General features: G+C 40.1%; 2 protein-coding genes across 2 annotated transcripts in view; one reads left to right on the top strand and one right to left on the bottom strand.

Moving 5' to 3' along the window:
- The window catches only part of LOC117288822, a 35,587-nt gene extending 32,125 nt beyond the window's left edge, over positions 1-3,462 (top strand). Inside the window, exons 4-5 of the mRNA XM_033769674.1 lie at positions 2,094-2,228; positions 2,933-3,462. Of these exons, the coding sequence (XP_033625565.1) occupies positions 2,094-2,228; positions 2,933-3,462 (665 nt within the window). The remainder of the gene's footprint in view (positions 1-2,093; positions 2,229-2,932) is intronic.
- A 4,000-nt stretch (positions 3,463-7,462) lies between these two features.
- On the bottom strand, positions 7,463-15,711 carry LOC117288747. The gene is made up of 8 exons (XM_033769574.1): positions 15,394-15,711; positions 13,930-13,999; positions 13,065-13,212; positions 11,895-11,975; positions 11,411-11,485; positions 9,904-10,413; positions 8,795-9,029; positions 7,463-8,107 (listed from the first exon to the last, which is right to left on the bottom strand). The coding sequence occupies exons 2-8, from the start codon at positions 13,960-13,962 to the stop codon at positions 7,666-7,668; spliced, it is 1,524 nt and encodes a 507-aa protein (XP_033625465.1). The 5' UTR covers positions 13,963-13,999; positions 15,394-15,711; the 3' UTR covers positions 7,463-7,665.
- Positions 15,712-16,210: the final 499 nt, after the last annotated feature.

The following is a 16,210-nucleotide window of genomic DNA, read 5'->3' on the forward strand; positions in this document are numbered from 1 at the left end:
AAACACTCTCTTTTCTTCAGGGAAACTCAACTCAAACTATTTCTAATTTTAGCGCCAGAATGTATGACAAACACTACTTGTTGTGAACACACAGATTTGTTATGCAGTTTTATATCATAATTATGAATTTCATATTTTTATTGTAACGTAGATATGATGGGTTTTCAACTGAAGGGGGAAATAATATAGGAGCGGTCGTAATGAACACTTTGGGTGGAAAGCTTTTGTCAACACAATGTCAGTCAAACATCGATAGGCAAATTATAGGACTCTTCTACGCGGTCTTTAAAGGTTTAATAATCACTTTTAAATTAATTGACGGCAACAACAACTTTGGGTTAGAGGCCTGCACCAGATTTGTTCATAAGGGTGCTTTGTCTTTCATTACTCTCTTGCAACTTCGATGACCAGTTGAGTCAAAATTTACCCAGATTTTTCTTTTTATGCATAATGTTGGGCTGCACCAAGTGAGACTACTGCATTCTTTGACAATCACCAAAGGCACACTGTTCTCTGGGGGATTGGCTACGTATCATGATTACGGAGACCCTAAGGGACCATGTAAAAATAGAATCGTTATCATGAGCAGAGGAGATCAAAGTAAATTTTCAATGTCCCTTCGGGGCCTCCGTGATCACGATCTGTCCTGCGACAATTTGTTTGAAATGCAAATTACTGGAAACATCAATTTTGTTATGAGAAGTCCATTGCATCTTAAAGGCACTGGACACTTTTGGTAATTTTCAAAAACAAGTACATTGTGTTCTCACTTTGTGTATAGGCATAATATGCATAAAATAACAAGCCTGTGAAAATTTGGGCTCAATTGGTCATCGAAGTTGCGAGAGAATAATGAAAAACACCCTTCCACTTCTTTGTGTGCTTTCAGTTGAATAATAAAAGGCCTCAGCTGAAGTCTTTTATTATTTGAGTGAGAAATTACTTCTTTCTCAAAAACTACGTTGCAAAGAAAGCCGTTCCTCACATTGTTTTATACCATCAACAGCTCTCCGTTGCTTGTTATAAAGTAAGTTTTTATAACAACAATTATTTTGAGTAGTAATTATCAAAGGTGTTCAGTGCCTTTTATAAACATATCGCCTACAACTGATATTATAAATCCCAGGGTGGAGATTTATGCAGAAATTGCCAGATACACCGTAATTGATACCACCATCGCATGTTAATGGCATATTATTCCTTATGATTGTTTGTATCAAATTACTACAACTTGGAACAATGTGTAATCTGTTTGCCATAATATGATCGTTTTCTTTTGTGGCCCAAGAAACTCCATTAATTTTCAACTGAAGATGGCCCATGGGTGTAGTATGGTGTTCTCCATCCCCGGGGTTGGTCATGCGAGGCAGTATTATACAACACATGAATAGAAAAAAAAGGCATTTAAACAATCTGAATGTAGAATTCTTAGAAAGGATTGTGGCCTAAAAAATTGAATTTAAAAAAATACTTCCAACCACAAAGACACTGGAGAGAATGGAGAATTAAAACAACAAGAATTCATGCTGCAAGAGAAAAATAATCTCAACTCACTGGCGTGACGTTGTCAGCACACACTTGCAGGGTTTGATCATATATGATCACCCCCCCCCCAACAAACACAACAAACAAACAAACAAACAAACAAACAAACAAACAAACAAACAAACAAACAAACAAACAAACAAACAAACAAACAAACAAACAAACAAACAAACAAACAAACAAACAAACAAACAACCAACCATCAAACAAACTAAACCAACGAGCAGGGTTTGATCATATATGATCAGCCCCCCCCCCCCCCAACAAACACAACAAACAAACAAACAAACAAACAAACAAACAAACAAACAAACAAACAAACAGAAAAACATCTAGTTACACAATAATAAGTTACTCCATGCCATGCACTTGTGGCAATTACTCAAAATATATGTTAGCATAAAAACTTAATATAACAAGCAATGGAGAGCTGTTGATAGTAAAATAAACATTGTGTGAAACGGCTCCCTGAAGAAACTTAGTTTGTAATCAAGAGAACACACCGCCCGAACTCAGCCTACGTCTTCTGGTTTTCGTTCTTATTATAGGACCTTGCACCGACGAAGTGACTGAGTTAAGATGTCGTAATGGGCGATGCGTCCCGATGACTTTGAGGTGTGACAATGCCGATAATTGCGGCGACAATACCGACCAACTCGTCTCAGCACCGGCCAACTGTACCCGTGAGTCCAAAATAAAATTGTTTGAAGTTGATATAACATCAAGTCAGTCAAAAGACTAGACAATAGCATGCGTGGAATTTCAACTTTGAAATGGCAAGACCATTTTCATTTTGCAAAGGGCACTTCTATTGAAAATCTTAAATTCAATGGGTAACTTTTGAAGGGGCACCAAGGCCATAGCCTCTGTAGCCTGCTTGTAATGTCCATGCCGGCGTTTAAACACCTCTTGCCGGTATACATGTACACGTCCAAACCGAGGACCTAAAACAAAATTGTGTTACACCAAATGAGAAGACTATAGTCTTTGACAATTACCAATAGTGGCCAGTGTCTTTAAAGCATTCTTTTAGTCGGCAGCTAGAATGTTTGCTTGAAACAAGAAGTAGGCTATAGCCCTATAATTATGCCTAAAACATTTTACCTCAATGGCACGTTTCTTATCGACTAATTAGCCCCTTTTTGGATGTCCAAGCATTTCAGTCAGAACTACTTCGCGTCTTAATTGGCACTTGCGCATTATATAAACAGCTTTCCAAAATTGATTTACCGTGAATTTAGGTTGACGAAAACTTTTGTGAGCATATCATTCAATTTTCTTTAAGCTTTGACTCAATTTAGTCGTGCAGAACCCCCCCCCCCTTAACAAAATAACTTTTTGAAATTGACAAACAAAGATGTTCACAATTTTCTGTTTCCTTCTGCAGTCGCGACAATAAAGGGCACCGTTGACTTTCCGTCAGAAATTCTACTGGGTAGCTTGGCAGCCATTCTCGTTGCCTTTGGTCTGTACTGGCTGTTCTGGCGTCCAGGCTATGTGATATGGCGACTAGCTTGCTGTCGAAACCTAGCCCGCTGTTGTTGCCACCGCTGCAGCTGCAGAAAGACCACATTCTGCTGTCATCCAATCAAGTGTTTTGGCGGGAGTTGTCATGGTAACGTTGAGGATGAGAAGAAGAGTCAGCAAAGTAGTAAGTCATTGGCAGACGACAGTTCGAAAGAACCCGGACCACTTACGAGGTCTGACGGTAAGAGGGGCAGGATAGAGAATGTTTCAACCCGGGGTGAGCGAAAGGCGTGTATCTTCTGTCCGTGTGGACGTGGGGGAGGGAGACAGGATCTCAAGGATTCGGGAGAACATGACAGACGGGAGGGTGGTGGATGGAAAGGCCAAGAGGTTAACGAAAATATGTATGACAACGGTGGGGATGGAGGCCATGTAAGGGAGTGCAGATAAAACAATTATTTTGAATTCAAAACGTAAACAATTTTGAGAGTTATTTTCTTTCTGTATCATACTGTTCGTTGGTATTGCTGTTTAAGTTGAGCTTTTTCTAAAACGAGAGCAGAACAAGCTATTTTGATTACTGTTTTGAAATTCTGATCTTATAATCTTTCTGAACCAATGTTCTCTACGAAAACTAGTGCTGTAGGCCTACAATACTTCGGGCATGTAGGGTGTCGTAGCCAAGTGGTTTAGAGCATTCAGTTCCAAGTTGTGGAGGCATCAGATTGTGGGTTCGAATCCCGGTCATGACACTTGTGTCCTTGAGCAAGGTCTTTCCTATAAGAATTGCTTCTCTTCACCAAGGGTTAATGGGTACCTGCCAGGGAAGCGGATGATGTTTGTTTGAAAAAAGCCTTTGGAGCGCTACGGCAGCTTGAGGTGGTTGTATTCTCCCCGAGGAGCTGAGAAACATTGACAAAATGTTTTGCCCAATGACCAGGGGTGGATTTCACGTAGAGTTAAGACTAGTCTTATCTCCAGTAGGCTAACTTAGGACTAGCCATACGTTTGTTATATCTCCTAGGACTAGTCTTAAGTTACGACTAGTCCTAACTCTTTGTGAAATCGCCCCTTGGGCACTTTATAATGTAAAGCGCATTGATACGGTTATTGTCAAGTAAAGTTATGATATGATCAACTATGATTATTACACTCCGCCACATCTGTTAGTGTAGGCCTACCATCCTTCAGTGTGTTTCTTGACAAACTTGAATGAATTGTGTGCTTTTCCAAAAGCAATAGTGTACCCTCCATTTGTGAGATAATTATGTGTCTTGATTTAAACTAAAGAATTAGAATGCAGTTTGTAAAGACTTTGACTGGATTTTGTATGAAATGCATCTTCTAAAATGTTGGAAAACCTTGGAGTCCGGTGTCCAATTTGTCCAAATGAAAACACTAATTCTCTAAAAAGCAAACACCTGGCTTTATCCTTGCGGATACAAACAGGGGACCAGTCTAGGGCTGAATGATGTTGACAGAGTCAAAAGAGGGCGCTATATAGAGTCAGTAGAGGTTGTATAGACCGACTCGCCAGACAGACTCTCATGCCATAAAATAAGTGCAGAGGGAACGGGGGCCGTGCGACCCCAACCCCCCCTTCCCTCAGTGATAAAGGGTATTCAGTGAAATCGTTTTGCCGTGTGTTATTTCATTTGAGAGAAAAATGTATTTTTTTTATTATATCAATTTGAAGCGATGGTCGGCCAACAATCGTTTGAGAAGGTGAGTTTTAATGAAACAAAGTCTGTCTGACAGCTTCGAATCGTCATCATTTGCTCTTGTTGTATTTTCTCAGAAAGCTTAACTCCTTTGGCGTAGATAACACCATTTTATAACTGTTTTACCACACTATTTTACAAAGTGTTTTATCTTTTAGCCTTATTTGTGTTTATGGAAACATGCTATCTCGGGACAAACAATCTTTTTTAAGAGTAGTTAAGCAAGCTAGAAAAATAACCAGAGTCGAACTACAAAGCCCAGAGGCACTCTACCATGACCAAGTTTGCACTAAAGTTAACATGATCCTGTCTGACCCATCCCATCCCATGTACCCTAAGTTTTTATCAAGTCGCCGGCGGGAGGATCGCCTTTTACAACGTAGAATTAGGACACAACGCTACAACTCCTTTGTCCCTTCTGCAATCCGTTTTTACAATGGCCCTTAAGTCTGCTGTGTTTTATGCGTTGTCGGTTTTAAGGACTTCTCTTGTGTACATTTTACCTTGTATATAAATATTGCTGTGCATAATTGTTAATCCATGCTAGATACATATTTTTCTACCTGATATTCTTAATTAATTAATATTTGTATCTATCTGTTTGTTGTTAAATAATTTTAAGCGTTTTTGTCTGTACTGTTTGAATCATGGCCAGTTTTAATTTCCCCAGTGTGGGATAATAAAGTTCTTATCTTATCTTATCTTATCTTTTATTTTTTCTGGGCAGTCATAGACGCTCAAATGTAAACAGGTAGTCTTGGTGCAAGACGTTTCTCGTTTCCCTTTCACGCACACCGCGGCCAATTCACCGACAGCGCGAGCACCAATTCGGTGAATTGGCCGCGGTGTGCGTGAAAGGGAAACGAGAAACGTCTTGCACCAAGACTAGTAAACAGGTCGTAAGAACGATATTTCAATACATTCTGACCCACAAGAACCACATTATTTTTCGAAATAAAACAACCAAATTACCAATTTCTCTCTTAGGGTAATCCTTTTATTTCATAATGTTTAGGCCCTTTTAAACATGTTTCTTAGCTGACATCATTCATAAGCATCAAATTAACTAGAAATATCTTCTTTTTTTTTACACTAGAAAGACAAATAATTTATACCAGGCAAATAACTTTATACGTTAACCCTGTTAAGATTCAAATACTCTCCCATGTTGAAAATTCAATCTACTTTAATGATATTACCAAACTTTTAAGGACAAAACAGAAAATAAATCTAATAGTGTAAACATTTAACTATAAACAAATATTGCCAAACTCTCTTTAAATCATATCGTAGATATTCACATAAAAATGTTTGAAAGTATAATAATAATAGTTTCAAACAGAAGAATTTCAAATTATAATTATAAAAAGGAACTGCAAACTATTGTCGTACATCTTCCCTAGATTTGTTTTTATATTTTTATGAAACCCCCTTTCCATGGATGCAGCTGGTAAAATTCCCTTGTGTTTTATTACTTTCAAAGTTGACACATATATCTTGATTAAGCATGGCTTAAAGGAAACGTATACATTTGGTTTATGGAACCATTTTAATCCTATAGTAATGTATAAATATATACAATCAAACTAACCTGTGAAAATTTCGTTCCAAAAGGTTGTAGCGTTTTTGAAATATCAGTGGAAATCTAGAGCAGTTATGTCCACGCGAGAAGAATTTTCCAGAATTGGAATACATAATCTGAGAGTTGTATCTGACAGTAACCTTTTTAAGGTTCAAATTTTGGGGGATAAAAGCCGATATCCTTTTTCATAACCACTTTTCTGAAAAGATTCTCAACATGCTTTGTAATATCAAAAGCTGTTATACTTCTAACCATGCAAGTTTTGATTGGCAATAGTTTTAAAAGTGATTACCAAACGTATACATTCCCTTTTAAACTGTTACCTACTTATCTACATATTTACATCAAATGATCAAAGATATTAAATGGTGTTTGAAGCTTTGCATGGTGTGGAGAATAAGAGTAACTATAAATACCAATATGAATAGTAAACTTGCAGGTACAACCAATGAGTAAGTTTACTATTCATATTTATAATTATAGTTACTCTTATCAAAAATATTACTGGATAATTGGTAGTTCTTAAAGCAAGGCTTTAAAAAATAAAACTGAAATCGTATTATGTACAACTAAAATGCACCGCTATTATTTGGTGCAAAATTTACGGTACAAAGTCATTTATTGAATAACTATTTCCCAGGAAATTTGAGATACTGAAGACAAGCAACTGTCAACGGTTGGTGACATTTAGCTTAAGACAATGGACACTATTGGTAATTGTCAAAGACCAGTCTTCTCACTCAGTGTATCTCAACATATGCATAAAATAACAAGTCTGTGAAAATTTGAGAGTTGCGATAACACCCTTGTCACACGAGATTGTGTGCTTTCAGATGCTTGATTTCGAGACCTCAAAATCTAATTCTGAGGTCTCAAAAACAAATACGTTGAAAGAGACTTCTTTCTTCAAAACTAAGTCACTTCAGAGGGGGAGCCGTTTCTCACAATGTTTTGCAATATCAACAGCCTCCCATTACTCGTTAGAAAGTGAGGTTGTATGCTAATATTTATTTTGAGTATTTACCAATAGTGTCCAGTGTCTTTAAATGCGCAGTATTTATGACTGCGTAAAGGCCGGTTTATAGTCGGTCGCGCGATGGTCGCGCGACGGAAATCTTGCGCGCAATCCTAAGACTGAGGCCTAAAAACCGTGTCTTTTTATGATCGCGCGTCCAGATTTCCGACGCCCGACCATCGCGCGACCGACTATAACTCGGCCTTAAGGGTGCTCTCAAACATAAGCCGCTGATTTAATTTTTCAAATTGTACAATTTTCAGCTTTTGGCTGCCATGTAATTTTTTGAATTTACCATGGTTGAAATTTCAACTCTAAAACGTTTGAGGTGAATTTCACTTGTCTTCAGTGTGATTCAAACTCAGACTAGAAAAAGATTCCAGTATGCAGGTTTTCTCACAATCCATAGACGGCGTTTCTTCGACAGAGTATTGCTTTCTTGGGCGCATTGGAGTGATCTTCACATAGACTAGATTATTACTCAACGGGAACCCTTCCTGCCACGGTTGACCAAAACTCAGGATAATGAAAGGTGGGGGAGACATACATGGGATTTGATAAAGCATCCTGTCCCTCACCTTTTGCATATAAACTCTGTTGTCAAAGACCTTGACTTTCTTTCCTTGCTGTAGGTTGATCTGGTGTAGGTGATCACAACGTTGAAGGGCGCCCTCAGTGATAGCGTCTTCGCCAATGTCCGTAGTGTAACATAAAACACGACTCCTGCAATAACGCTCGATGTGGATGTTGTGGAATTCATCATGGTAAACATGAACCCTGTGAGAAAAGTGTTGGAAATAGAAAACATTAGAGTCTTCTTACGCCATCTTATTGTTGTCCTGGATTTGGCCTTGGTGCACTGTAAAGGATCCCCATAGACTTCAAGATTATTCAATGGAAGAACCCTTTGCAACATTAAAAACAGTCTTGCCCTCTCATTGATGAAATTCCATGCCTGAAAAATTGACAAAGTTATTTAGGTTGTAGACTGCAGAGCTCTTCCAAGACACATGTCGCTTCTTAAAATTAACCCAAACTGCTTAACTTCCAGCCATCTCCTGTCAACTTTCCAAAGCAACAGGTTTTTTTTGTACAAAACAGCCACAAATCTCATCTCATATTCATAAATTCATCGTGAAATTTGCATCAAGTTCCAACCCCCCCTCCCCCCTCCCACAATTAATCAAACCTTTTGTGTTCTTCACACACAACATGATTGACATCATCAATATTTAAAATTGTTCATGCAAGCTCATCAATTAGGCAATAAGATATTCAAACCAAAAGGACTTGAATTCAACATAATACTTGACGAGGGGTATGTTTTGGCGGTCATAACCAATAACTGTTTCTGTCATTGGGCAGTGATTCAACCGAAACGGGTATAAGCTAGGACCGCCAAAACGCCTAATGAGTCACATGACGCCAGTCACTGATTGGTGTCCATTTTAAATGGCTACCTACCCTTTAGTCATAGCATCTAAAAGCTGTTTAGTCGAGCTCTTCTGACTCCGTGTCATTCTTAACTTGGATGACTGCGCCTCCAGCTGCGGAAACTCAATGTTTGTAAGATCATGAACAGCACCAGAAGGGAATGTCCACGCATTCTTGTGGTAGACCAAGAAACCATCTCGACTTTTGATATTCTTGTCTTCCACGATGTACTTCTGATAGAACAGTCGAATGCGAAGCTCATTGCCTGAAATTCAATAATGAAGAGGTTCATAAATGAAAGATAAAAGAGAATTAAAGACAAAAATTAGCATCTTGTTCGCCAGACTGATGCCATTTTAAGGGGCCTGGGTACGTTTCGATGACAAAAAAAACCCAATTTCCACAGGTTTACATTGAACTTACACGGTTCAAAGATATTGATGGTGGAAAGTTTCCCTTAAAATATTACTTGCTGGGGTGATGTAGTTTTTGAGAACAATGAGTAAAACAAAGTACCAAAAATGACCCCCCAAAAAACTTGAGCAAGGGTCTCCAGAAACATTGCTCTGCAATTGTCACTTGTTTTTCTCAAAAACTTGACAACTAATGAAGATGAAATATATACAGGTAAATTACCATCTTCATTCACAGTGAGTAGAGATTTATGTCATGGTAAAAAAATAGATTTACAAAAGGTATCAAAACCCTTTAAAGACACTTGACACTATTGGTAATTATCAAAGACCAGTGTTCTCACTTGGTGTATCTCAACATATGCATAAAATAACAAACCTTTGAAAATTTTAACTCAATTGGACGTCAAGGTTGCGAGATAATAGTGGAAGAAAAAACACCCTTGTCACACAAAGTTGTGTGCTTTCAGATGCTTGATTTTGGGACCCCAAAATCTAATTCTGAGGTCTTGAAATCAAATTCATGGAAAATTACTTCTTTCTTGAAAACAATGTTTCTTCAGAGGGAGCCGTTTCTCACAAGGTTTTATACTATCAACCTCTCCCCATTACTCGTTTATACCAAGTAAGGTTTTATGCTAATAATTATTTTGAGTAATTACCAATAGTTTCCTCTGCCTTAAATGGGAGACAGACTCCATAGGGGATGACATAAATTCCCTTTACCTTGTGGGAGTCCATACTCCTCGTTGGCTTGTGGATTAACGGCAATCTTCAGTTTCTTCTTCTCCAGTACCAATGATGATGAGGGTGAGGATGTAGGTGTCTGCCTCTCTGCTCGTGGCCGTTTCTTCTTTGTATTTGTCTTCTTGGACTTCGAACCCGTCTGAATTGCTGGGCGAGCTGAGGATGCTACTAAGGTAGGACTGATTTGATTGGCTGTTGGAACAGCTACCTGGGATTGGTAAATCACTGGTTCGCCAGTTGAGACCTCTACCTGCGATTGGTCAATCACTGGTTCGGCAGTTGGGACTTCTACCCGTGATTGGTCAATCACTGGTTCGATGAGCTGTGCTGGGACAGTCGAAGCGTGATTCTGGATAAAATGTGGGTTTTGATTGATCGTTGTTATTGTAGTAGGCGGTGACCCAGCCATCTCATTGGTCAGTGGGTTGATGATCGCCTTTGGTTTGGCACTTGGTAATTCCAACGATGATGGGCCACATGGTAGCTGAACTGTAATTTAAAAAGACAAAAAGACTAAGTATATAATAATAAAGATAATAATAACAATAATAAACCATTCTTGTATTGCGCCATGAGGTCCCTATGCGCTGTAATAGGAAATCAACAACTCAACTGTACAAGGAAAACAGATATGTTTTTAACCAGGTTTTCAATTGTTCTGAAGTCTCAGCCTGTTTGACAACCTCTAGAAGACTGTTCCATAACTGAACTGCTGTATATTGAAGAGAGAGGAAACCAAACAACTTGGTTTTGATAACTGGGGGGAGTCAGAAGGGATTTATTTGAAGATCGCAGATTTCTGGTTGCTTTGAAGATAAACAGGGGCAATACAATGTAAGTGTCCCGTTATCATCTAGGTGTTCTCAGGGCAGACTCAAACTCAAAGCTTATTCACTTCAGAGAACTATCCCTTTCCAGGTTGGCGGGCGGGATCTTACTTTGCGTTTGCTGGAAAAGCTCACTTAAGTTTGGCCGCCTTTCTGTGGGTCTTATGAAAATAACCATCTAATATTAAAACTTAGGCTGTATCCGAATCATATGGCAGCTACAGCTACGGCTACGACTGTTGCTAGTTGTGTTTCTAAGGACGTCTTATCCTTTCATGCATGATGGCGCCGAACTCAAGCTCTGGTGTTTCTGTTCAGCAGAGTGTGGGTTCGAATCCCGGTCGTGACACTTGTGTCCCTGAGCAAGACACTTTACTATAATTGCTTCTCTCCACCCAGGGGTAAATAGGTACCTGCTAGGACAGAGATGGTTCTTGTGGTTTGTTTAGCTTAGTGCGCTACATATTTAGCGGCACAGCCTGTATACTCTCCGGGGAGCTGAGATGGTTTAAGGAATGAAATGGCCAAGTAATCAGGGCTTTGAGGCATGGTGTATAAAGCACTACATAAAAACCGAACATTATTCTTATTGTTGTCTAGCCATAGCCATAGCTGTAGCCGCTTATTCAGACACGGCCCGAGTCGCTTTGAGATCCTACCTGCTGGTCTTATCAGCTGACGAATAGAAGGCTCGATATTATCAAGGTCTGTACAGTTGCTCTGATCGCCCTGATCTATAAGATTAACAAAACAAAAAAATGTTTTCATTGTCACGTCAAAAATTCAAGATTCACTTTTGTCATCTGTCTAACCCTGCAATGTAGCTGCACCAAAGAGCAAGGCAAAGAATGCTCGTGCACTTATTGAAATGAAGGTACATTGTTAGACAATTAAACTAACCCGTCTTATAAGCTGCAGCCCTGAGGTACATGATGAAAAGGTGGGTTAGGAGCTTAGAGCCCTTGACATCCCCCCCGACCCTACATATCATAGCCCCAACCCAACCACCACCCCCACCCTAAACAAACACACAAAAACATCCCCAAAAACACCAATGAAAATAAACACCCCAAAACCCCAACTCCCCCCCCAAAAAAAAAACACAAAAAAAAAAACTGACATTTAACCATTCTTGCTTCTTACCTGAGATCACCCTAATGAAGGCATCCAGCGATTGGGTGAGTTCCCCAATCTCATTTGGGCTGAACTGGCAATTCAGATCTCCTGAAGCACAAGAACAACAAAAGAATTTTTTTTAAACATTTCAGGTTTTTTTTTTAACAGACCATTGAGGTTGCCCCTTTGTAGGGACACACAAGTTTTCGACTACTTTATGGAGAAGTTAAACTTAATCCAAACTTGCAAACAGCGCCCTCTATTGGCAGGTATAAACACAGATTTTATTCCAAAATGTCACAGAATCACTCATTTGACGGACCTCAATTTAGCGAGTTTGTTCCAACTGGAAAGGGGGGATGTGTAGTTAAAAAAAAAACAATATTTGACTTTAAAAAATGCCGACACAGCACTGGAAATATACAGCCAATCAAACTAGGAAGACTGGTGCAAACCCGCACTCACACCTCGAACCAACACCCAGATGATCAAACATCGGAGCTTGAGTTTGGTGTTCTGCGGCGTATCGAGGCAGAGAACAGTGACCAAACTGAAGCTCTTGTGTTTCTGAACAGCAGAGTCTGGGTTTGAGTCCCGGACGTCGTGACACCTGTGACCTTATAAGCAAGATGCTTAACAACTATTGCTTTGTCCTTTGGATGGGACGTTAAGCGGTTGGTCCTGTTTGTTATGTAATACACGTAAGATAATCCAGTTCACTTATCGTAAAGAGAAGCAGTCCGCCCAAGTGTTGCTGGTCTGATCGACAGCATATTGCACCAGAGCACCTTGTAAACAATTACATGGTGCTATTAAGGAACAGGTCTCTACTTCAAAATGTAGCTCCACAATCATTGCAGGACAAAATACTGAGCCCTAAGGGTGTGATAAAGCACTATGGGTGCGTTCATTTAGATTCCCTGGGTCAACCCGGTCTGCCCCCGGTACGTTTGAATAGCTTTGACGTCATTCTAGGGGCTCACACCCGGGTCAGCCCCTAGTGCCCTGCTTGTGGAGTGGGTCACTTGGGGGTGACCCGAGGTGCATGCTGTCACCACGAGAGGGCGATTGTGATCGTTCAATTAGCTCTTGTCAGGGGCACACCAGAGTGTGCACCGCGGGGTGCGACCCAGGGAAGCTAATCGAATGCACCCACTATAAGAACCTAGTATCGTTATAATTGACATGCCATATTACCTGATAATAAATCAGTTATAATTTCTTGCTGGTTTTGGACGTCTTCAGGTGGCAGGTTGAAATCTTGAAGGATGGTGTGAAAGTCTTCAACCATCGGAGAAACGTCACTCTGGGGTCCTTGAGCCAAACTCTGTGATGTGGGATCCATCTGCAAAACGGAATATTTAAAAATCCATTTATTATATGGCATTAATAAGGTCAGGTCGTGAACATTGCTCTTGTAGGGGCATAGCAATTTTCCTATGGATACAAATGTCAATTCATGCAGGAGCCTTGCACTGTGCGCATGATGTCACCACGAGAGGGTGAGTGATCGTTCGATTAGCTCTTGTCAGGGGCTCACCCAAGAGAGCACCGCTGGGTCGACACAGGGAAGCTAATCAAAAGCACCCATAGAGGGCCTGCTCCCCAGACACAGACGACAAGAAGCTCAGCATTCAGAAAGCTCCAGTTGAAAAACCATTGATGGAGACTCATGCCTAATATTTCAAGTCAACAATAAACAATAGACCGATCCATTAAGCTCTGTCCACGGCGCACGTGTGAGCAAGAGCATGTGAGCCTCTCCAATGTCGTTCTGCACAACTCTGCTGCGTGCGTCCAAGCATATGCGCATCATGTCAGACTTTATATTGTCACTTTTTGTTGCGCATTGGGTAGTGATTAGTCAATATGCAATGGGGCTGAGCTTAATGGATCGATCTATTCAATCAACAGACTTTTTTAAGATCCATGATATTTTTGTGACATGGTTTATTAAAACGATGATAGTTACCTAGCAATCTCAAAATCAAAAGGCTGGTACCTAGAGATGGAATGGGGTCAACATTTTAGGTATAAAAAGGAAAACATTTAAGAACCTCACCAGTAGATCTGCAAAACTTGTATTTGGATCCATGGTGTCCTCTTATAAGTTCTTGCTTTAACTGGCCGGCCTGTAAAGAAAACATCTCTTTAAAACAAACTTTTGATACAATTCAAAGGGATGTAAGTTGTTTTAGGGGCATGAAGAAACTGTATTTTAAGTGGACTACTTATTAAGTTGCTTCATGCCCATAAAAACTTTTGAAACTGTATAGTGGACTACTTATAAAGGTGCATCATGCCCATGACAACTTAAGTATAGCATGTTTTTAGAAAACTTCTTGTACGTGTGACCTTCCGACCTTTCTCTTTTCTGAGAAAACAGTAACAACAACAACAAGTTGTTCACACGAGCATTGAATCCATCCATGGTTGAAAGGTGACAGGCAGCAGGTACCGCATCAATGGCCGCAGATTAAACCCCATGCCTGGAATGACAGGCAGCAGGTACCGCATCAATGGCCGCAGATTAAACCCCATGCCTGGAATGACAGGCAGCAGGTACCGCATCAATGGCCGCAGATTAAACCCCATGCCTGGAATGACACAGAGGCAATGGAAGTCATGGCAAAGCTGTTGCCCCTGGTCTTGGCCCTAGTGGCCTCTGTTGCCCCTGGTCTTGGCCCTAGTGGCCTCTGTTGCCCCTGGTCTTGGCCCTAGTGGCCTCTGTTGCCCCTGGTCTTGGCCCTAGTGGCCTCTGTTGCCCCTGGTCTTGGCCCTAGTGGCCTCTGTTGCCCCTGGTCTTGGCCCTAGTGGCCTCTGTTGCCCCTGGTCTTGGCCCTAGTGGCCTCTGTTGCCCCTGGTCTTTGGCCTTAGTGCCCCTTCAAAGTTTGCCATAGACTTTATGATTTCACAATTGAAGTGCCCTTTGCAAAATTGAAATGACCTTGCCCTCTCGAAGAGGAAATCTGAGGCCTCAATTCTCAGAATTCTAGAAACGGTGCGTGCATGAATTGTTCAAATTCACATCGACATGTTTTTATTGATTTGAAATAATTTTACACTTACAGGATGCTTGCTAATAATTACCAAGAATACCAAATTTATAATATTAATAAGTGACCTTTCATATAGAAATTACACAATTTTTTTACCAAACGATGACCCTCCCTGAAGTTTAATGAACTTATAATAATTGTTTTGAAATATATGTGATCCTTTTCAAACCACAAATGTCAATGACCTCCAGCTGGTTGACCCAGCAAAGAGCAAGGAACGGACCAAGCAACTGGAGCTCTCTACAAATGTTAACACATTTTTATAAAATAAAATAAAATGTCAAAATTTATTAAAATAAAAATATTACTATTTAGTATTTAGTTCCAAAGCAAAGCTCCAGTTACTGCCTGGCCTGGGTGGGTCCAGTCTCCCTATAAACATTAAGCTCCACCCCCCCCCCCCCACAAAAAAAACCCCACAAAAAACAACAACACAAACAACCACACAAATCACACACTTTTCTTACCAAAAAGGGTGGTGAACCACACGTAGCTGCTGTACTGGTACGTAGACTAGCAATTCTTAGTATTCTTTGTAATGTACGACATGTAACGTTTACGTTTTGACTTTGTTTTTTCAGTTACATTTGCTCAACTTGAGTGAAGTGTTGAAAGTGCTGTCTTCTCGCACGTCGTCGTTTATTTTACAACATCTGCACTCCAACTTGCTTCTTTTATACCACATTTTACACCATACGCATACGAAGAAATATGCCATAGAAACCTACACGAAAATCTATATTTCTCATCCGTGTACAATCCCAGAATGATAACGAGACGTACGGAAATACCCATCACTGCGCTCTCGTTGTGGTTTTACAACGTGTAGTTGGAACTCGTTGAGTTAGACAGCTACGTACTACACGTTTTGAATGCTACACGCGGGTGGGGATTCCCCTTTTCCTGTTATAGCATGAGCAGTTATTTTTAGAACCATGACTAAAACTCTGGTTAGTCCCTTGTTTTAAAAACAAAATCTAACAGATGTGAAAGAGAAAAATACTGAATAATAAAAGAAGAAACGGATTGACAAGAAAAACATGGTCCAAAAGGCAAAAGAAAATCGAGCAATGGAGAGATGTTGTTAGTGTACAACATCATGGTTGACTGAAACAACTACCTCAAGTAACGTTTTTGAGAAAGAGGTAATTTCACAAAATATTTGAAGTGAGAAAGACTTCCGGCTCAAGCCTTTCTTCTCTACCTCTCAGCAGGCATCGTGAACAAAACACACAATTTGTGCAACAAGGGTATGTTTTCTTGCAACTTCGATGACCAATTGAG

The sequence above is a fragment of the Asterias rubens genome, chromosome 4 (assembly GCF_902459465.1).
Source record: "Asterias rubens chromosome 4, eAstRub1.3, whole genome shotgun sequence".
Classification (NCBI taxonomy): Eukaryota; Metazoa; Echinodermata; class Asteroidea; order Forcipulatida; family Asteriidae; genus Asterias; species Asterias rubens.